The sequence below is a fragment of the Nycticebus coucang genome, chromosome 4 (assembly GCF_027406575.1).
Source record: "Nycticebus coucang isolate mNycCou1 chromosome 4, mNycCou1.pri, whole genome shotgun sequence".
In the NCBI taxonomy this organism is placed as follows: Eukaryota; Metazoa; Chordata; class Mammalia; order Primates; family Lorisidae; genus Nycticebus; species Nycticebus coucang.
The window spans coordinates 76,330,192-76,352,616 of NC_069783.1; the positions used below are offsets into that span (position 1 = coordinate 76,330,192).

General features: G+C 34.3%; 1 protein-coding gene across 2 annotated transcripts; it reads right to left on the bottom strand.

Annotated features, from left to right (window-relative positions):
- Window positions 1-13,467: 13,467 nt before the first annotated feature.
- On the bottom strand, window positions 13,468-18,607 carry LRRTM4 (leucine rich repeat transmembrane neuronal 4). 2 transcript variants are annotated; one of them, XM_053589855.1, is made up of 2 exons: window positions 18,340-18,607; window positions 13,468-16,077 (listed from the first exon to the last, which is right to left on the bottom strand). In XM_053589855.1, the coding sequence occupies exons 1-2, from the start codon at window positions 18,344-18,346 to the stop codon at window positions 14,525-14,527; spliced, it is 1,560 nt and encodes a 519-aa protein (XP_053445830.1). In that variant the 5' UTR covers window positions 18,347-18,607; the 3' UTR covers window positions 13,468-14,524. The 2 variants fall into 2 exon arrangements, with proteins under 2 accessions (XP_053445830.1, XP_053445831.1); XM_053589856.1 differs by having other exon boundaries at window positions 17,915-18,594.
- Between the last annotated feature and the right edge of the window lie 3,818 nt (window positions 18,608-22,425).

A 22,425-nucleotide genomic window follows, 5' to 3' on the forward strand; every position in this document is an offset into this window, starting at 1 on the left:
TCTGTCTCTACAAACAAAAAAAAAAAAAAAATAGCAAAATAAAGCAAAGAATTAAACAAACATACAGCTATCAAATTGAGTGATAATGAAGTCAGTGGCAAACTCATCAGGAGCTGTTTTGATGGCGTGGTAGGCTCCAATGACACAGGACAGTAGGTGGAAGTGATCGATGGAGAAAAGTAGACTGGGATAAAGTCTTTTGGAAAGAATTTCTAGGAAAGGAAAGAATGAGGTAGGGCACTAGTAGAGGATATCTAAGTTTAGGAGAAAATTATTATTTTTTCTGAACACTGAGACTCAGTTATATGTAAAAGCCTGTGAAAATGGTTCCGATTAGGGTCAGAAAACTATAAGATGTGAGCCAGATCCAGCCTGCTGCCTGTTCTTGTTTATAAGGTTTTTATTGGGACACAGATGTACTCATTCTTTACATATTTTCTGTGGCTGCTTTTGTGCTACGGTGGCAAAGCAGTTGTGACAGAGACCATGTGGGCCGCAAAGTCTAAAATATTCACTCTGCTTCTTTCCAGAGATCGTTTGCTGACCCCCAAACCAGATCTAAAAATAAATTGACTGTAAAAATGTGAAAGGTAACTGATAAGATAAAATTAAATAGAATGTCAGAGAGTATTGGCAGAGGGAGTTGTTCAGACACAGGCAGTGTTACACCCTGGGAATTAGAACACGGACATATTTCTCTTTAATTTGAAGCTAATTGTCCGCAAATTCTGTTTTTAAAAAATCAGTAAATCTGAAGATCTTTAGCAATTATGAAAAAGATAAAATTAACAGAACTAATGTACAAAATGTTAAGACTAAAGAAATTTTATACCCTTAAGGCATTTACAAACTTAGGGAAAAAATACATCTAGGGATCTAACAATTATATTCTAGATTATAAGAGTATCCATTCAAGGAGTTCATAAGCCTCATTTACAGATTCTAGAACAGTGGTTTATAGTAACTGAATGAATAAATATATGACTAAAGAAGATATTTAAGAATAATTATTATATAAAAAAATTATTATACATGTTAAGTTTTCAACGAAATGTGTGTTTTGCTGGGAAACTATAATTTAACAATTGCTGTCTGACTCAAGGACAAAAAAGGCAAACAAATCGGGATACAGTTTATATTGTTGTCTCACTATTATATCCAGAAAGGAGTCTGCTTAGGCATTTTTGGTGGATATTTTATGTTTCAAATAAAAAATGACATCCATACTATTTTAACCATTTTGCAGCTAGAAAAAGTAAAGTACGAAGTGTAACTCAACTGACAAAGAGCGTATAATATGAAGACCTTGAAGGAACTAAAAGAGAATTAAAATTTAAACACCAAATAAAAATAAACTCATTGAGAGCTGATCTGGAAGAGAATACTATAAAAGAACAACCATCACTCATTCTATAAAAGCAAATGACAAACAAATTAGGAAACAAAATATGTAATTTATAAAATAAAAACCAAAGTGTATTGGGGAAACTACGCACCTCATAAAAAGATAAAAGAAAATGCTAACACATCAATCCGTAACATTTTGTGTCTATCCTGATAAATGTATATTTTATAAATGATACTGTATTTATGATAATTATGACAAAAACAAAGGCTTTTCTTTACTAGTATAAAAACAGTATTGAGTACAGGGTTACCACATGCTAGTATAGGTATACAATATATTTTTGTTGAATAAGTAACTAAATAGATAAAATTGACAAAAATACAGGTAAAAATTTCAAAGAAAAATTTATTAAAATTAAAGATTTTAATCAAAATATTAATAATGAGCACTTATGCATATATACTTATATGCATGCGTTATGTATTAAAATTCAAAAGTAAGCAAAGCAAATCAACTTATCTTTATGGGCACACAAGGAAAGGATAATATAAATGGAGCTCAATAACAATATTTTCCATAATATTTCATTTTGACAACTGTAGGGATTTAATTATTTTCAAATTGATTCATAGATTCACATAATCCTAGTCAAAATACCATATGTGTGTGTTCAGGGAAAAGAGCAAAAGATGCAAAACTTGATTTCAAATAAAAATAACAAAAAAAATCAAGACAATTTTTAAAAATAGATGTGGGATTTAGTGGTTGGAGTAAGGATGTTTAGTTATAAAACAGAAAATATATAAACCATAATGATGTTTGAAAATATGGTTCTGCGTAAGAATGGAGAGTATATCCATAGGCAGAACATAGAAGTCAGGAAATGGCCTAGAGAGGGGGAAATTTTACTTACTGTTAGGTAAAATATGCTGGAAAATGTAATCTTTCAGTGGGAAACAAATAAGTTCTCTTTTATATGACATGCTAAAATGCTTTAGATAGCTTAAGCAATTAAATACAAAAATTAACACATAGAAACAATCAAAACATAGTGAATATTTAATATACATAGGCTGGGAAAGGCCTTTTGGAAATAAAAGCAATGTAGGAAACCACGATGAAAACTGTTATCATTGTTAACCTCAAAGACTGCTCAAAATAAGAAATTTAATAACACAAAATGTAACAAAAAATGGTTCTAAGTTCATGAACCCTGTTACATGAACTTTAATTAGCCAAAGATGTAAAGTAAATACTAAAAAATAATCTGTCAACTTGGCGAAAAAAAGAGATAACAAATAATGTTAGCGTGTAAAGGGAAAATGGACCTTCTACACAATGCATGTGACAATAATATAAAAATATTAAATGGCATATATTTTTGAGAGAGTAAATTGGCAATACGAGTTAAGAAGATTATATTTTTCATTCTTTCTGAACATATATTTTTCTCTTCTAGGAATGTATCTATGTGATGATAATTTTTAAGGTATATTTATGACAGTGAAACAAAGCAAAATAAATATCCGAAAGGGAGGAAGGCTTAAGTAAAATATGACACATGTTTAACTAAAATATGACATGTACTAAGGGTGTATTTCAAGAAATCTATTTTTATTTAATTTATTTAATTTTTTCATTTGGAATATCTACTAGAGATTTCTACCCTTTATTAGTTATTTATGCTAGTTCCAATATAGTATAAATAGTTATTTATGACAAAAATTTAAATTGGCTAATAGAATAGAAATTCTAATTGACAAGAAGATAAATATGCTTGTGTTGGAAAATATTTCTATTTGACAATACATTTGAAATGCCTTGAAATGACTCTTATAGCTGTAAGGGCCACAGGACATACTAAACTTGACATATAATAAAAACAGTAGTTTCCAGTGTACAGCACATTGCAAGAAATCTATTTTTAAAAGTATTCTTGTTCATTAGAAAATGTGAACTTTAATGCCATATAAACTTACACATACAGTTTCCAATAGCAAATTAATTTTATATAATACTCACACTTACACTCACATACCTGTGCATGTAACTAAATATACCAGAAACTTTAAAGTATTATTTCTGCATAGTTGGATCTTCTGACATTTATTTTTATAAGTAACTTCATGTTTTCAACATTTTTAAAAGTAGCATTCATTTCATAATTAGTAAATAAATAAAATGTATCAGGTTAATTCCCAAAATTATACTTTTTCATATTTTAGAATAATCTGTATCTTTCAAATTGTTTAATATGAGACTGAATATTAAAATAGTGTATGTGCTTATATAATTTATTATCATGATTTAGTAAAAAAATGCCACAAGAAAGGGAACGAATGCTATCTTTCTAACGCATTAATCCTTTTCAATTCCATGTTTTACAGGGGAATCATGTATATTCTCAAGAAAGATGTTATGGCACAAATAAAGGGGCAGCAAGTTGGAATCTTTATTCAAAATCATGTCTTATTCTCCAATCATTTGATAAAAAAAAAAACGCAATTAGTGGACAGAGACAAAAAGGGATTATGATTTGCAAGCAGTTAAAATTTTATATTTAAACTTTAAATGTCCTTCTCTCTCAAGTTTCAAGTTTGAGATTGAAACCAATTTTCTCAAAAACAATTCTTTTAAAAAAGGAAAAGAATAGAAAATCTGGTTAAAGATTATAAGCTACATCTGAAGAGGGAGAGGAAAGAGTGGTTTAGAAAACTTGCTCTTTTCTCTCTGGTTCAGAAATTACAGTGAGAACAGCTGCTGTCAAACTGGAATCCCTAAATGCAATGAAAAAATGGAATGCTGGGGTGGCAAGGGCCTAACGTCCACACTTAATCACTAAAGACAAGGTGGGCATGGTTACCACAAAGACAGCAAACTCAAAGCAGTCATCAGAATAGCCTGACTCACAAAAGAACTATCATGCTGCCAGTGGATTAGGGTGCCCCTAGCAATGAAATACACAGTTTACTAAATTCTTACTCGATCTGCACATGTGGGATGATATCTAAATCAAGTTAACAGATACCTAACTTGAATCATTAAAAGAGAGATCCCCTTCCCCACAATCAATTCCCAGACTCATGCCAGTTTATAAGCCTAAAACCCACTGAATGAGAGGCTAGACTTCCTTGGGAAGAGCCATGTTACAACCCCCCAAATGAATACGATGAATCTTTCTCCCAGACTTTCCCAGGGGATCCACAGCAATTTACCAAGGTGAATGTGTACAGGGGAATGTCAAGCAACAGATTTTTGGAGATTACATGGCACTGACCCCTGAAATGACATTGATTCTTGGAGATCCAAAACATCACTGTGACCCTCCCGTCAGAGTAAGGGCTGTGCAAGTCAGGTGATGAATGGAGTTTCAGCTCAGGTTCACCTCACGGGACATCCAGGGAACCTAACCCGTGGCTGTTTCCCTAGTTTCACAAACCTAATTGGAGTAGATATGGACAAACACTGGCAGAATCCCCACAGTGGAATAAGTCTGCCATTGCAATTGCAAAGAAAGCTACCTGTCTTCTCCAGCAAAGATAACATGATTCTTTTGCCTTTTTTGTCTGTAAGGGGTTTGTTTAATAGCTAAAGACTGGTGACATTGGTGCCTTTTCTATGCCATGACACACAATGGTATCATAGGATATAAACCATTGGAAAACTTAAAAAGTATTTACTTTAAAAGGTATTACAGTATGGGGACAAAACTAAGAGTGATATAATAAATACTTCAGCAAAAATAAGAACTCAAATTATGTTTAGCCAAGATAAATACTTATATATATTCCAGCATTATATTATATACGTATATACCCATACATATATTTGCTAGAGAAATATCGGTTCTTGAAATCACTTATTCATTTCTGAGTTCATAGGAAATATTCTGTATGTTGTTGAACACTACTCCCACTTGTGATGCATAAACCTTTGCAGAATTAAAACTGCTTCCACTTGCTAAAAAAATAAACTGAAGTACAATATTTGGTGAGATTGGGAATTTATAAGTTGTTTTTGTAACCCATTTCTTCTTTAGAGTTAGTACCAGTAAAAGAATTACAAACGCTGCTGTCTTTGAAAGGCAAATAAAATGTTCAATCAAGAGAGTATTTTACAAATCCTGGGGTATCATTAAATATTACCAGGTCTGGTACCCAAACTAAATTACAGCTCAGACAAAGGACTGAAAGGTCAGGTTTATTATTCACTTTAGTAAAAATGTAACCACAACACTTGTTTCAACATCAGGGAGTATTATAACCATCATTATAACTAATAATAACAATGAAAATAATACAGGCATATTTTATTTTGCATTTTTCAGTAGACAGTAGGACTTATGGTTAATAGTCATTTATATTTACACTGAAGCTGTTTATGGAGGAGTTCAGAGTGGTTTTCAAATAGTACCTCATTAATCATTTCAAGTTACTTGGAAAGTTATCCTAGTTCAATAGATGGAAAAATTATATCACAGAAAGGTCAAATATATATTTATCTGTCCAATATTAGAGAAGTACAGTGAGTCAGTTTCAAATCAGGGACCTCTTTTCCACCCTTTGATCTAACCACTGGACCAATGCAATATTGGTCCACGTTGCGGTTTGACCATCAACCTAAAGTACTTCAAGGCTGACCTCTCTGCTATTACTTTTACAGATCCATAAACAGAAAGGAAAATACCAATTTTTCATCTTTGGTGACCAGACTAAAAAAGACTCAGACATAACTGATTTATATTTCCATTGTTTCTTTTTTTCTTAAGTGCTATGAGAAACAATTGAAAATGGTGCAAAATTGTAAATATCAAAACAATAACGAAATGCATCACAATCAAAATAATGTTGAAACAAACAAACAATATTTTTAGGGTGTCATTTGAATATACTTACTAATAAGAGTCAGTTAAAGGAAACAAATCGACTTTTAATAATTCTCAAGACCTCAAATATGTAGATATGCAAGAGTCAAAGAAAGAGCCAATGTTTCAGTAAAGATAACTTGAGGAAAGAGGGAAGAATTGAAAAGCATGTATAAATGTAAAGACTATTTCTTGTTTGTCTTAATAAAATCAGTGTAATTTCAACATTCAAATTAATGACATCTGATTTTAAAAGAAGGCAAGTAAACAACAATTGTTATCCTCCTATAGTGAAAGTACACAGTGTATATGAATTAAGTAGCATTGCCTTTTCAAAATAAAACATTCTTAGGCATTTTCTCTTTTTCTCTATATCATTTGCTTTTCCAAATTAGTGTCTATATAGTCTTGATTTAACCTTACAATTTTCCTAAAATAGAATCAATTCATAACTTTACATATTCCTATGTTGAAAAACACATTTTGCTCATTTAGATCCTAAAAATAAAGAGTTCTCTCAACTCGTCTATATATTTATCTTAGCTTGAAACATTGAAATATACTGTTCAAAATTTGTTCTTTTTTTTTTTGGCCAAGGCTGGGTTTGAACTTGCCACCTCTGGTACATGGGGCCGGTGCCCTACTCTTTTGAACCACAGGCACCACCACCTGTGGTTCAAAAGAGTTCTTTTTTAGTTTTTAAATCAATGAGATTTGAAGATCCAGATTGTTCAAATACATGTATTATGAAAACACGAAAATTAGGGTGGCGCGTGTGGCTCAAGGAGTAGGGCAACGGTCCCATATGCCAGAGGTGGCAGGTTCAAACCCAGCCCAGGCCAAAAACCACAAAAAAAAAAAAAAAAAGAAAACATGAAAATTAGAAATTTGTGTTAAAAGTGTTGAGGTTATAGTTTCTCTTTTTACCTTATAATTTTCTTTTAAAACCTGATATTAAAATGCTAACTATACCTTACTTTCTTCTAAAAATCTGTGCAAAAAAAAATAAAAAAGAAAAGGTGTTTCTTGCTAGATTTAATGATTAAGAATTTAGTAAACAGATAAAAAACTGAGGTAAAGGAGAGACCACAACCTTCCAAGATACAATGGTATGAACATTCCAAAATTCAGAAAACAATCATACCAAATTGAGGCAATAACAGATATCTCTGTGTTTAAATTCCTTTTTTAAGTAACCTTCCATAAATATTTACCTTTGAGACATTTCATATAACTGGACAAGTTAGTACAGAAATGAGTTTGTTCAAAAGTTTACATGAATCTGTTGTCAGTATTCAATGTACATTTCGTATTTTAGAAACATTTATACAGGATAGGTGAGTATTTAATTTTATATGGCTGATTAGATACAATAAATTATAAAGTTTTATTTTGATATTTATATATAAGGACTTCAATATTTTAATATTAATATTCAAATATATTTATGGATATTTTATTTATATAATAGTGAAATATTAGGATATTTCATTTCCATATATAAACACTAATGCTAAGTACCATAATCTTATTTAGTTATATATTATTTATTCATTTGATATCATTTTGTGTGCAATATTTTCCTTTTAGTTAAGCTGCTTAATAATTTTCAGATACAACTTTTCCTAAGTGCTTATATTCTCACCATTTTTCAATCCTTTATTAATATGGGTCAGCTTTGTTGTTATTTCATTCTCAAAATTTACATTTATAAAAATATATAATGTATAGATTTATTTAAAGTCAAAGTTTACAAAACTTATGTAAGTAAACTTAAGATCTTACTTTAAAATGATTTTTTTCTGCTTTTTGAGACGAGGCCTTCCATGTTGCCCAGGCTGGAGTGTATTGCTTTATTCACAGATGCAAACCCAGCACACAACATCCTCCAACTCCTGGCCTCCAAGATTCCTGTGCACAGGTGCCTACAGGACGCGGCCTTAGTTTTAAAGGACTAATTTATCATAGCTGTATCTACTTAGACTTTGATTTCTCAAAGTGAAAGCATTATTTTAAAACTCTTTAGCAGAGGTTTAAAGACACAAGCCTTGCCTATTTCTCGCAGTTACAAGCAGATGTTTATTTAAAAATCCAGTTGTTTTAATATCATGAGGAATACTGTATTTTTTTCTCCACCTTTCCTAAGAGTTTCAATTTCAGTGGCTTATGGAGTATATGAGAAAACTAGCCCTATAATTTCTCTTTCTTTTTAAGAACATTGAGATTTTAATAAACTGATTCAATGAATGATAGTTCTTCTGGTACTATAAAAAGCAATTTTAATTTTTAAAACATATTCAACATCACTTCATGCTTTTCACTTCAAAAGACATAATAAGTTTTCATAACTCTCGGTGTCTAGTGATATACAGATTGCCATTGTTTCGTTTTGATTTAGCGAATCACGAAACTCTAGAGACAGGAAAATTCAGATGAATCACCAAATCCCCAGTGATAAGATTACTGAGCAACTTCCAAAGCATAAAACTATCTACAAATACAATTCCTGAGAAGAACTAGAGATGATTCGATTTTATCGAATATAGAAAAGTCGCAAGAAGAAAAATTCCGGTATCATGTGAAGATTATTGGGGTGTGTCAAAAACTATACATCCCTATAGTCATAAAGTTTTCAGCTTGGAGTCGTGGAGAGGAATCAATTATTAAAATCTTGCCCAGGAGTTGCTAATACCAACTAATTCTAGAAACGAAAAATTAAATGTGTATTGTCAGTTTAAAATCTTTCCTAAATTAGCCATGTCAGTCTTTTATGGTAGGTGTCACTCTTCAGCACTACCATTTGCAAATTCTAATGAAAACTCTATTCACGAATAGATTTTAATTGGATCAAATTCAGATAATCTTTTTTTTACGAAGCAGCCATCATTATAAGTAGTTTAAAATTACTAGTTACTTAGCAGAATTGAAGAGGCATATGTGTGGGAGTACATGTGCACGCATGTTAAGTACACTGGTGGGCGTGTGTTACATATTTTCTCTTCAGATGTGGAGAAAGCATACAGCTGTTAGCCTGAGCACCCACATTTTTAGTAACTCAAGAAGCTCTTTCTTTTCTCATTGAGTATAATTATCTCAGTTTTTTCCCTCCATATCTCATCTTGCTTCTTTCAGTCCTTAGAATGACTATATCGAGATTTTTACAAAGTCTATTAATCTGAGGATGGCCCTGGGAAATATTATGCAAGTAAAAATGCTCATGTGAGTCATGAGTCACAGAAATGAAGTGACTAGCCCAAAGTCACACCAAAAATGGCAATCTGGAGTACAGACACAATTTTGACTATGTTTAATTCTATATTTTAAAAAATGGACTATGTACATGAAAGATACTTTAAATTTTAGAAATAATAAAACATTTACCTTAAGAAGTTTACTCCTGACTCACAAATTCTGGTAATTAAACCTCCAAATTTTTTTCACTGTCATTTCAAATATTCAAAATGGACATTATGATGGAAAAATGTTTATATTCTCTCTCACTCTCTCTTTGTACACACACACATATAGATATGTGTACAAATAGGTAAATATGTATAAATCCACATACAAAAACACACACAATATTCTACTTGAATATATAAATATAGTTTCGGTTATAACATTTTTCTTTTTTTTTTTTGTAGAGACAGAGTCTCACTTTATGGCCCTCGGTAGAGTGCCGTGGCCTCACACAGCTCACAGCAACCTCCCAACTCCTGGGCTTAAGCGATTCTCCTGCCTCAGCCTCCCGAGTAGCTGGGACTACAGGCGCCCGCCACAACGCCCGGCTATTTTTTGGTTACAGTTTGGCCAGGGCCAGGTTCGAACCCGCCACCCTCGGCATATGGGGCCGGCGCCCCACTGACTGAGCCACAGGCGCCGCCCCGGTTATAACATTTTTTAATGACACAGTATTAGTCAGCTACCTAAATACAGTTTGTTTCTATAGTTTCATATTGTTAAAGTGTTAATTAAACTCGATACTGGGTCATTGTCACCTAGAATCCTTTTTTAAGGGTATATTATGCTTTGTCTATTCCATTCACTATAAAATGTCAATTGCTAAAGTGCCAAAGGAATTTGATAGTTCACCATATTTTAATATTTAGAACCTGACCTAATATAGTTGATAAATATTAATTGTTAGAAATGGTCTATACCACCCACTGCACAGCAGTGAAAGAAATAATACAAGTCCAAACTGACAGACAATATGTTCTTTATTTAACTGGATTTTGAAGAGAATAAAAAAATAGCAAATATTTGGAATATATATACCTATATTATCATCTTTACTAACATTTTTCCAATGGCTTCACTGTTAGCATGTGGGATTATTAAACTTTATATTTCAATACCTTAACTTTTAAAACACTTTGGATGGAGAATCTCCTTAGGGACTACTTCATTCATTTTACGTTTTCACCAATTTCAATTCTTTAACATAAAAGACAAACTAGAAATGGTCTCTCTTGTCCTATATGCATATAGGCTAATAAGGTGCTTGCTATTTTCAGATGATAAATTCTAGAATTAGGTATTCAAAACTGTGTTCATTACAATCTTGAAGAAAATATTTGGTATGCAAAATAAAGTAATTTCATAATTCCTGTAATATTTTTAATGAGATAAAATTATGCAAAGTTCCATCAGCTATTTTCAATAGTAAATATTTGCAATTTTCTTTATTTTTAATCATACTTTACCAAATTTTAGTCAAAGCCATATTCTTTTGGTTTTAAATTCTCTTTTCTGAGTACATATTGAGGAGAGATAAATTAAATGATTCAGTTCAACTAAGCACAGTGAGCCACTCAAAGCATGATGATTGAGATGTATGTATCGTTCATACTTGTTCCATATATCATATTAATTATTCATAACTACTCCATTTCTCTTTTATAGATCTGAGCAATTTTTACTGCCTAAGTAATTAAAATATTGTCCCTCAATTTGTTAGTATGGTGTGTGCACACGGATTTTTCAGCATTAAAACTTACAAAGTATAGAGCCTAAGTTATTTAATTTGAAAATTGCATGCAGTCCTTATGTGGTGGCTCACAGATATCATGCTAAAAAGAAATGGTAATTTTTAAAAAATCTTCCTTTTAAAAGAAATAAAGTGAATATTTTAACTATATTTAGGTCATAATAACTGAATATAAAGTTTGATAGAAAGTGAAAATTTTAATTTAATGCAAGTTTTCTTCAAGGCACTCTCTTAGAAAATTAGCGTTTAGTGCTAAGTTTTCTAGTTAAATATTTATGGCTTTTTTGAGTAGAATATGGCGTTTGGAATTCTAAAAAACCTGCCTCACAAAATTGTATTGTAGACATGTTAATGAACTTCCATTTGCTAAGCTATTGATATGTAAGATTTGTGAAAAAAATCAGGCTAAAATTCAACATACATTTACTGTTCCTAAAAAATTGTAAACTTGGACAAATCATTGCCATCTCTTGCCTTTATTTTGTAGATAAGTTCTCTCTAAACGAATATTTCTCAATGGGGAAATTATACTCTGAGTGACTAAGAAATTAGTGTTTTCCCTAATAACAATTTCCTGTATTCTTTCTTTCTTTCTTTTTTTTTTTTTGTAGAGATAGAGTCTCACTTTATCATCCTCTGTAGAGTGCTGTAGTGTCACACAGCTCACAGCAACCTCCAACTCCTGGCTTAGGTGATTCTCTTGCCTCAGCCTCCTGAGTTGCTGGGACTACAGGTGCCTGCCACAACACCTGGCTACCTAATAACAATTTCTAAGAATTTGCTTTTCTTCGTTTTGTAACTCCATCTATAACTATAATATACCAAACATCTGGTTAAAAAGAGGAGTGGCGGCTGCCATGTTTATTTCTGTGTGTTTTATTTCTAAACAAGTTAGTATTCATTTAAATGTAGCTTTATTGTCCCCCCTCATATTCCCAAATAGAAGAAGAGGGTGTGCAATATTGGCCTTAAATATATAAGCTGCCACTTTTCACATTTTAGGGCCTGGTGAATTTTTTTTTTAATTAAGTTTATTTATTTTTGTATTTTGTTGTTGTTGTTGTTGCAGTTTGGCCAGGGCTGGGTTTGAACTCACCACCCTCAGTATATGGGGCTGGCACCCTACTCTCTGAGCCACAGGCACCACCCAGGGCCTGGTGAATTTGATCTACTTTGGTGGGACTGTCATATTGACTCAATAGTATATTATTTAATAAAATAATACATTAATAATACATTCATCCCCAACAATGCTAGGAAATTTGGTGACTTTAAACTTCACTCTGTATAACACATACAGTATCAGAGTGAGTTTTCAAACACATATATTTTTATGGAATAAAACAACTTTCAATTTTGTTCTTGCTATGGTAATACCTAGAGTTTTTGAAGGAATAATATGCAGAATTTAAGATCTCTGGAAAAGTTTTAGAACTTCTGGTCTCAAGTCCTAGTTCTTTAAGAATGTTTCTTCTTTCTTGGTGATTCTTAAAAATAAAAATCAACGTTCTATTCCAAAAGTCAAGAGAAAATGAACAAATGAACCTAGATTTCCCTTTTTTACTAACCTTAAGAGACTCACAAAATATAAGGAGACCCAGAATAAAACAGGATAAACTTGTGTTACTAGTATTCAAGCATATTGTATAAACATGGGCCTGCAATAAAAACATCAAACCTTGATAGACTTTTATAGAAAATCTTTTATTCTTTTTACTTTTTAAGGGCAATTGCTTATACAGTTTTCTTTTGGGATTTATTATTTGGGATTATTTCTCTCATTTTCAATGATACACAAAAAAAGGAGAAAATGAACTCTGTGAAGAACAATAGTCCAAATTATACTGAGTTGAAGATTATTTCAAAGTCAGTGCTTTATCTAAAAACATTTTCATTAGCATCTGCATTTAGGACTATGGAGAAATTGGAATATAGATTATCAAAGAGCAAATTATATTTTTTCGACTGTTATAACTAGCATTAGAAAGGGTAAAATCTTTAAATACTCATTAAAACTCTCTTTTGAAAAAGTAATCATCTAAAATCAGATACCAGAACAGCATACTGCCAGAATTTAACCTCTCTTCTCTAGTTTATACCAGCCTCAAGACCTTGGTAGTCACAGTCTTTGCACGTAATGATCAACTTTACCAACAAAAGAACAATTTACATCCAGTATTACTTAGGAAAAGTTGGAAGTGGGTGATGATTTTTCTACTCACTAATAAGTTCCTATAAGTGATCTTTAAAATTAAATAATCAGAAACTGAGTCCAAACTTATTCTTATGAAACAAAAATAATATAACATGAAATGTCTGACTTCATTTGAAGCTGTTCCAAAAAGGGAAAATATCCAGAACTCAAACTTCTCTCTTTTCATTCATAAATACTTGCATCCCTTAATTTAGGGTTAAGTTTAACAAGATTCCATACCATTTCTTTTGGGGATGACAGCAACACTGACAGACAGTCTCTGTTATGACTGTCATCTTGTTATTGATAAATCATCCACAACATTGTGACTTGATTTGAGTTACCAGGGACTAAGCCAAAATGTGGAATTGAAGTTCCGTTCTGATTAAACACAAATATTCAGCACTTAAATAAAAAAAAAAAAAACTTTGAAAAGTGATCTATGTTCCAATAATAAAAAAAAAAAAAATAGGAGAAAAAGAAGTAGGAAGGAAGGAGGGAAGGAAGAGGAAGTGGAGAGGAAGAAGCCTTAAGCTCCTGATACAATGACACAGTAGACTCTGACATTCTCTATGCTGGTATAATAACTAAATAGCAAGTAACATGGGTGTGAAATTCCCTGTTGCATGCTTTAATTAAAACCAAAATTTACAACAAAATCAACCCTTGGGAAAATTGCTCTTTGGTTTAAATCTTTGTTACCTCCTGGAGTTTTGGTAAACTCACTTTATTTTTAAATTAAGCTGGCCCCTTTTTTGTTTACTCCATTACAAAAGTCAAACACCAAGAACCAGACATAAATTTCAGAATGAAAAAGAGTTTTGTTCGTATGTACGTTTTTAAGTCCAACCCCTGTATACAAACTGTTAAAAAGCAGATGTTTTAACATAATGCTTTATTACAACTTATCCTTGAATGAACTTCCTTCAAGTTTCAACCATTAAAAAAAAAAAAAAAAAAGGCAGTCAATTTCCTGGTGGTTGTAATTTAATTAAGTAACCTTTCATACTGAGCAAAACGCAAAAGCAAAAGGGTCATTAATCTTTCTAGTGATTAGAGATACCTCTAGAGCTTCAAACATTTACCTCTCCTTCCCCGCAGTAGAAATGCTTTTAGGATGATCATGGTTCATACCTCACATTCCCTGGAGCCAGAGATGGTATATGTGCAGGGCCCAGATCCATTAACCGATATATCCATGGTCTCAGAGTTTGTAGGCTTGTAGTCCACATAATACTCCTGTAAAGGGGAATTCATTTGTCTTTCAGACTCTCTGGCCTTTTTCCGCCGTCTCTTCATAAGAGAGTGCTGCTGGAGTTGCTTCATGCTGGCTGGGTAGCGTTTCCAAGACACATAGATCACCAACAGGATCATGGCCACGGAGAGAAAGAGAGCCACACTCCCTGCAATAATTTTGTGAAAGGAAACATGCTCATATTCTTGCTCTGTGCCAGGAATCTGAAACCCTGGTGAAGGGCTTGGTGTTTCAAGGGTGGGTTGGACGGCATCGGGTTTGAAGATGGTAGGCTTAAGGATAATCAGAGGCTTCTGGGGGGTTTGGGGCACCAGGTGTGATCTCTCTGTGTTGACCACCGGGATCTCAGAACAGATATTGTATGTTTCCACGGCATCACTAACTTTTTCACCTTGGATGTGCTTAGGTCCTGCACAGATCATGGTGCTCTCCTTATTTCCTTTGAAATTCTTAAGCCAAAAAAATAGAGGACAAATGCTCCGACTGCATTCCCACATATTTCCAGACAAGGTGATGGATATTAATGATATCCACGCATTGACAGTTTCCTGTGAAATGTTGGTGAGCTTATTGGAATCCAAATTCAATTTTTGCAAATTGGGGAGGCATTTAAATGTGCCTGGCTCAATTCCTTGGATGTCATTCCCTGATAAATCCAAGTTGTGCAAGGAACTCCAAGTCCATGTCAAGCCTTGGCTAATGGAGCGAATCCTGTTCCATTGTAAGTATATGGAGCGGAGGTTGAAGAGACGTGGAAAATGAGCAAAGTTGATCTTGGAAAACTGGTTGTGCTCCAGGTGGAGCTCCTTTAACTTCAAGAGGCCAGCAAACGCATTTCGGGACAAGCTTCGAAGGCGATTATAACCCAAATCCAGAAAATCAAGATTCCGACAGTCTTGAAAAACTCTTATCGGCACAGTCTTTAGTGAGTTAGATCTCAAGTGCAAAATGATGAGTTTCCGAAGGCCTTTAAATTGTTCAGATTGTAATGTCTGAAGCTTATTGTAGGAGAGGTCCAGATTGCGGAGATTGGGAACTGGGTGAAACGTTTTATTGTGCAGATAGGTAATTTTGTTGGAACTTAGGATTAATTCTTTCAGTCTACGGATCCCTTGAAATGCATCTTCATCCACTGAGCTAATGTAATTATGGTCAAGATAAAGCCATATAAGCTGGTTAAGGCCGGCAAACTGATTGGATTTCAGCTTCTGAATGCTGTTGAACCTTAATGATAAGCCTTGTGACCCTCCAGAAATGTTCTCAGGGATATCTGCGAAAGCATGAGACTCACAGTACACAATTTTACCATCACATCTGCAGTTCTTTGGGCAAGCTCTCTGAGCCCCCGTGAGCATAACAAGCAGCAGTGTAGGAAGTAGCACCAGCACCACACTCATGCCTTTCAGCTGCGTAATTAAATGGAAACCTACGATATTAAAAAGAAGACAGATGTACATTGTGAACCTATTAAAATAAATCACCACCAGCTTACCAATATCAGGGGCATTCCATCTAGTGTAGGAATGGGACAGTTGATTTAAGGACAACATGTATCTAACACGTGAACGTTATTTTCTTCAGTGGTGCATGATTTCTCTTTAGGTTTCATTTTTTTCTTTCTTGATCTTCAAATCACCACAGTGCCAGACAACTAGGAAAAGCCTTTTCAAGTTACAGGAGTTGCTATGTAACTCAACACTGAAAAGCAAGGGAGCCTTTCTTATCACTGAAGGCTTGAGTTTTAATAAGAATAACATTTGGCTAGTCGCTGTGTGGAACAATAGGACCAAAAGGACATCTATGACCTGTAAACCTGGTCCTTGTATGTCTTTCCTAGTTGAGCAAACAGACTGTGATTTGACAAAAGAGCTTCAGTAAGCTGTCAAGGTAACCCAAGTTGGCTGTGCCTGAAATTACGTACTTATTGCATAATGGGATAGCAAAATATGAGCTCAGAAAAATGTCATTGAGACTAGTATAGGCAGCCAATAAAGCATAGTATGAAGACTAATAACAGTGTAAGGTATTCTCAATTTGTTAAGAAGTATATTTTGTTGCATTCTGTGGCTCCGTGCCGGTGAAACGGGAGCTAAGACATCTAACTACTCATCACAGAGAATGCTCCAAAGTTAAGACGTCCAACTGTTATTAAATATTTACATAAATGCAAAATACCTCCGTGTAGTATTAATTTGCTGTTATTTTAAATATAGTTGCCTTTGCAAAATTGTGGGATAAACAAGGAGAGAAACAGCAGGGTACTATCCTTCTCCCCACCACCAGACCTGCTCAGATTTCAAACTGACTTTTTTTCTTCCCCTGCCTCCATTAACTTTAGAAAGCCTGCAAAGTTGAAATCTATTGGCGCTTCTGCTGCATTTCTAAATCACTGCATGTTAAGGGACCTCTTTCCTCTGTCAACAGTAGATTGATTATTTCTTAATGGTGGGGAGGGGACTACCATGTGCTGTGATTTCTTTTTTCCTTAGATTGACATATTTTTAACCAAGAGAGAACCAGCCAAACCTCTAATCTAAAAACCCTCCTTCTCAGTTAAGTTTTTTGTTTGTTTTTCTTTCTTTCTTTTTCTTTTTTTTTTTTTTTTTATAATTTGAAACCCGATCTTGCTCTCTGTCCTCTTGCCAGCTACAGACTCATTGAAATACATTCCAGCTCTCCCAGACAGGAGGGGGGTGGGGGGGGTGGAGAGACAGTCACACTTGAAAAAATAAGACTGGCAAATGACTGCTGGAAATTTAGAAGCTGTGTTAGGATCCAGGTTCACTGATAAAAGCCCTTGAGGAACCCCTGCTAAAGTAGGGACCCCACCCCAAACACACACGCAGTAAAGTGTCAACAGTCACCCTGACCGCAAGCAGAAATATAAGCATGTCTAATATTACCAGGACATAGAAGCAAACAATATTTATCTCATGTTCAATTCCCAAGCTGTGGCTATGCAGACAGTAGAGACAGTCTTAAAGAGATTTCTCTAGAGTCTGTTTAAGTCCGTGTTATGCATTTATGGATTTTTAAAAAAGCACTGTAAAAAGGAAAATGATCTAAGAATACAGAATAGCAACTATAGTGAGTCAACTGGCAAACTCAAAGACTGCTGCTTTTTGCTTCTTTCCCGTTTTTTTCCCTTTTCTTTCTTTCTTTCTTTCTTTTTTTTTTTTTTTATCAGCTAATGCCAGGACTGAGGCTAGGAAGCCAAGAGGAGATCAGCTTTGCTAAGAAGGAAACAACAAAAGTTCACTTACCCATCCTTTGTCATCCAAAAACGTTTTCCCCCTCTCTCAGCTTGCTTCTTATTTGGTCTCCCGTGCTGAAACCACCACTACCTTCATGACACAGTGCGGCTGTCATTCACACCATTCTGATCCCGCATGTGAGCTAGTAGCCCCATACAAACTTCCCCGGAGAGGACGAGCAAAAAAAAAATAATAATATATATATAAATATGTATTTAAAAAAAAATCCGCACGGGGTGGGATGGAGGGGCACAGAAAAGGAAGCCGTTGGGGGGCTGCGGGGAGAGGGCCTCTAGGCGCTGAGGACCATTGTGTGATTCACCAGAGACCCATCAGCAGTAATTGGCAATCTGTGCAAAAGAGCTACAGCCCATCTCGGAGGTAACCAACTTCTCTGCAAAAAGACAGGAAAAAAAGAAAATCTTTCAGAATACCTGACATTCCTTATTGTGCTGGCTTTTGCCATTCCCATATAAAGCAATTCATCCTCTGGATTTTCAGTTCTTGAAGGAAGTAGGCCTCCTGTGCTGTATAAGACCCCAGTTTAAAAGCTATGCAGGCTAGGTTTATCCATTTAGCTGGTCAGGTTTAAAGTGTTTTGTAGCTGTGCTGAGAGGCAGCCCTTGTCTAATTCAGAAGGCTTTCCAGAGACTGATGATGCTCAGAGCTTGTTGGTGCTAATGCTTGAGTTTGTGATACACTGAGTGCCCTCCGCTGGAGAAAACAGATTGCACATTAAAGACGGGAACAAGTGAGCCTGTCAGTGGTGTGCAGCCTTCCCTTGCTCAGAAAGGGAAATTAAAGGCACAGAATCGCTTTTTTCCCCTCTCTTGAATAATATATATTATGAAAGGTTTATGCCAAGGAATTCCTTTTAATGAGAGCAAATATTAAGTCGAATTTTGATTCTCTAAATGTTATACAATTAATAGTTTCTACAAGTTGCTTTGACCTAATTTTTTTTCTGCATATGTCACAGGAGATTTATCGTCTTTTTTTTTTCAATGCCAGAAATCTTTGAAATATGAGTTTTATTTATTCTTCCTGTTGGTTTATTTTATTTATTTACATTTTGTTTAGCTAACTATATAGGAAAGCGATCTTCCTCAAGGGAAAAATGTAAATTGATTGATTTTAAAGAGAGTTACATTTAAAATGTTTAAGTCTAATCTTTAAATCCTCAACCATCGACAATATAATACATTCTGCAATTTTGTGCATTTTATTGAACAGTCTAGAGAACATAAGTTTCTAAAAGTTTACATTTTTAGTCTTAAAGCTACTATCATCTATACTGAATTACCAAATGTGAAGATAACTAAAAGACTAGAATTCCATCTTGACATTCTTAGTACACTCTCCTTAAATTTATCTACATTTAGAATGCAAATTATGTCTTATGCAAATCACTTATTGTAATGTGCAATTTCAGGAAAACAAAAGCAGTTGAATATGGGATTAGTTATCACAGTATTTCTCTAAAATTTGCACAATATCCTCAGAATTAGGAGGGGTGAAATGATAAAATCTTTGGGATGCATAACTTTTAAAACCTACACGTTGACCTTAAATTTTTACTAAATACTGAAAAAGAGGTATAATACATCACCTTAATTTTGTTCCTCATTTTTTTTTTTGCTAGTTTATCTCTTAATCTTCTAACAGATAACAATTTTTGGAATAATCCAGCAGAATAAACCAATATTCTAGAGAAAGCTGCTAGGTTAGGTCGTTAACCTAATTTAACACATATGAGAAGTTTAAGTGAATTTTACATAAGCATTTAAAATCATTTTGGATCATTGCAAATTAATATATTTTAAAATATTGCTTATCTCTGGTTATTTGCTGAAACACAATAATTAAGGGGGGTTATCACATGAATAAAATATATAATTTGACTTACATCTATAAGTAGGTAGTAACAGGCCATTGTATCATTACCAAGATTTCTCAAGGAACAGAAAAGTGATAATACATATCCCAGCTATAGCCATTTTCCGTTAACTGATATCTGGATTTCTATTTTAGAAATGTGTGCCTTTGGCTTAAGGATTAATACCTATTAAAATGCAAATGCACACCCGAAGAGGTAATGTTACTGTGGTTGTTGAAAGGAAATGCATCAATATAAATGATACACCTACAATTTGTTCATACTGGTAGAGTTTAAATAGAAACACAAAGCTTGCCTAAATATTCAATGATAGAAAATTAGTTAAGGAACAATTTATTGATATTTTCATGAGATAGAACATATGCTGTCATTAGAATTAAAATAAAAGTTTATATTTGCTGATAGGAAATTAGACCACCATGTATAAAGGGGAATGGGTAGGGGCAGGGAAGTCAGGTACTTGAGGACAATGAAAGAGTCTATTTCTTCACATATTTTTATTTGCATGGGAGCAGAATAAAATATTCTCAGCAGATTTTTCTGGAGGATGGATGTTTGATACACTTGATTTTATCTTTTCTGTTGAAATTTGTCTGTGTTTTTTAATTTGTAAATATGATGAGTATGTCATGTCTGGGACAGCTGTGTATATAAATTTTCCTTTTTTTGAATCTAAAATATAAGAACACGTTTGTAGATTGGGAACTTCATAGGGTATTACCTATATTTATAGTGTAATAACTGACTCTAACATGCTACGTCCTAAAGTGGGTACTAGTTTGTATGTGGACTTTACAAAGAAGGTGTCCAAAAATAAGTTATAGATACTTTGGACACGCTATGAAGATATAAAAGGTGAAGAGAGTTACGTGACTAAGGATGACGTATGGGGGCGGCGCCTGTGGCTCAGTGAGTGGGGTGCTGGCCCCATATGCCGAGGGTGGCGGTTCGAAGCCAGCCCCGGCCAAACTGCAACAAGGAAATAGCTGGGCGTTGTGGCGGGAGCCTGTAGTCCCAGCTGCCTGAGAGGCTGAGGCAAGAGAATCGCGTGAGCCCAAGAGTTGGAGGTTGCTGTGAGCCGTGTGACGCCACAGCACTCTACCCGAGGGCGGTACAGTGAGACTCTGTCTCTACAAAAAAAAAAAAAACAAGGATGACGTATGGAAGATTTTTTTTTATTTTTTTAAAACCATGTCGCTGTGCTGGTAACATTGAAAGCACCCTTAAAAACTGATGAAGGGGTACAAGTGAGAACTAGGTTAAGGGCCCCCCAAACTCTGTGAAGGAACAAGCTTATCTAAAATAGTGATAATAATCAGCCACCGTATCCTTGTTTTCTTGATAATAGTCCCTATCCCCTTGTTTGCTTCTCTATAATTGTTACTCTAGAGGGAACAGGTCATAGACATTAAGATTTTTTTACTTTTCTTTATAAATAACATCAACTATTAGAAACCTAGGTGCAGTTTTTGTGGTATCTTCCAGATCATGCATTGGATTGATTGACCCACACAGACCAAGAAACTGGTCTTAGACCCCCACTCAAGAAACTATGCCCACCCAGATAGCAGCTCGTACCAAAGAACTGATGATTCCACCCTGAAACCAACCAATAGGAGACCCTGATTGCCTAACTCTTTGCCCACCAAAGAGACAGGGCTTTAAACTGTCTTTAAAACCCTGTCCTTCCAAATCTCCAGGAAGCATATTTGAGAAATTTGTCCTGTCTCCCTGCTTAGCATTTGCTTTGCAGAATAAACACTTTCTCTGCGGTAAACTCTGCTGTCTCTGGACATTGGCTTTCTCTTGGGCAGTGGGCAAATGAACTTGGCTGGGCAGCAACATCACACACACACACACCATTCACTCAAAGGTTTATGAATGATTTTTCAACTCCTCAGTTTAAGTTTAATAAAAGGGACTTCAGACCCCTTCAAGAATTTGATAGGTATTCTAACAGTGAGCCAGGATGATGGGATGGTATGTGATTCTTGATAGAACAACAAAGGAAAAACGATGAGTTTTCCTGAACAAAGGAAAATAGTGTTGTGTTGGAACTGGATTTCACTTTCAGTTTATCTAGATAAAAATATGTGTGTTTTCCATGGAAGAGAGGGAGGATAAGTGAGAGAGACGACTTCCAGCCATACTAAGTCCTGATAAAACACTGCGGAAGAAAAAGAGTCTGTTGGGGTGTATTAAAAAAAAAAATCTATCTAGATAGATAGACAGATAGATAGATAGAATTGCTAATGGGGCTATTAGGGGTCTATCAATGCATCCATAACAAAAATATTTTTTTTTTAAATTTCAATTTATTGTGAGGGTATAAATAACAGGTCACATTTTTTTAATTTGTTAGGTAGAGTCCCTCTTGTAGTGATGTCCCATATTCAAAAGGTATGTTATATACCCATATCTTGTGCCCTTTAAGTGGGAGCACCCCAATCCTTCCGTTCTCCCTCCTTGTTCCCCTCCCTCCAACTTAGATAAAGTTTTTCTTCTATGTGGGCATGTGTTAGATTGTCTACTGGTTTCATAATAAAATTGAGTACGTTGGATACTTGCTTTTCTCTTCTTGTGATACTTTATTAAGAATAATGTGTTTCAACTCTGTTCAAGT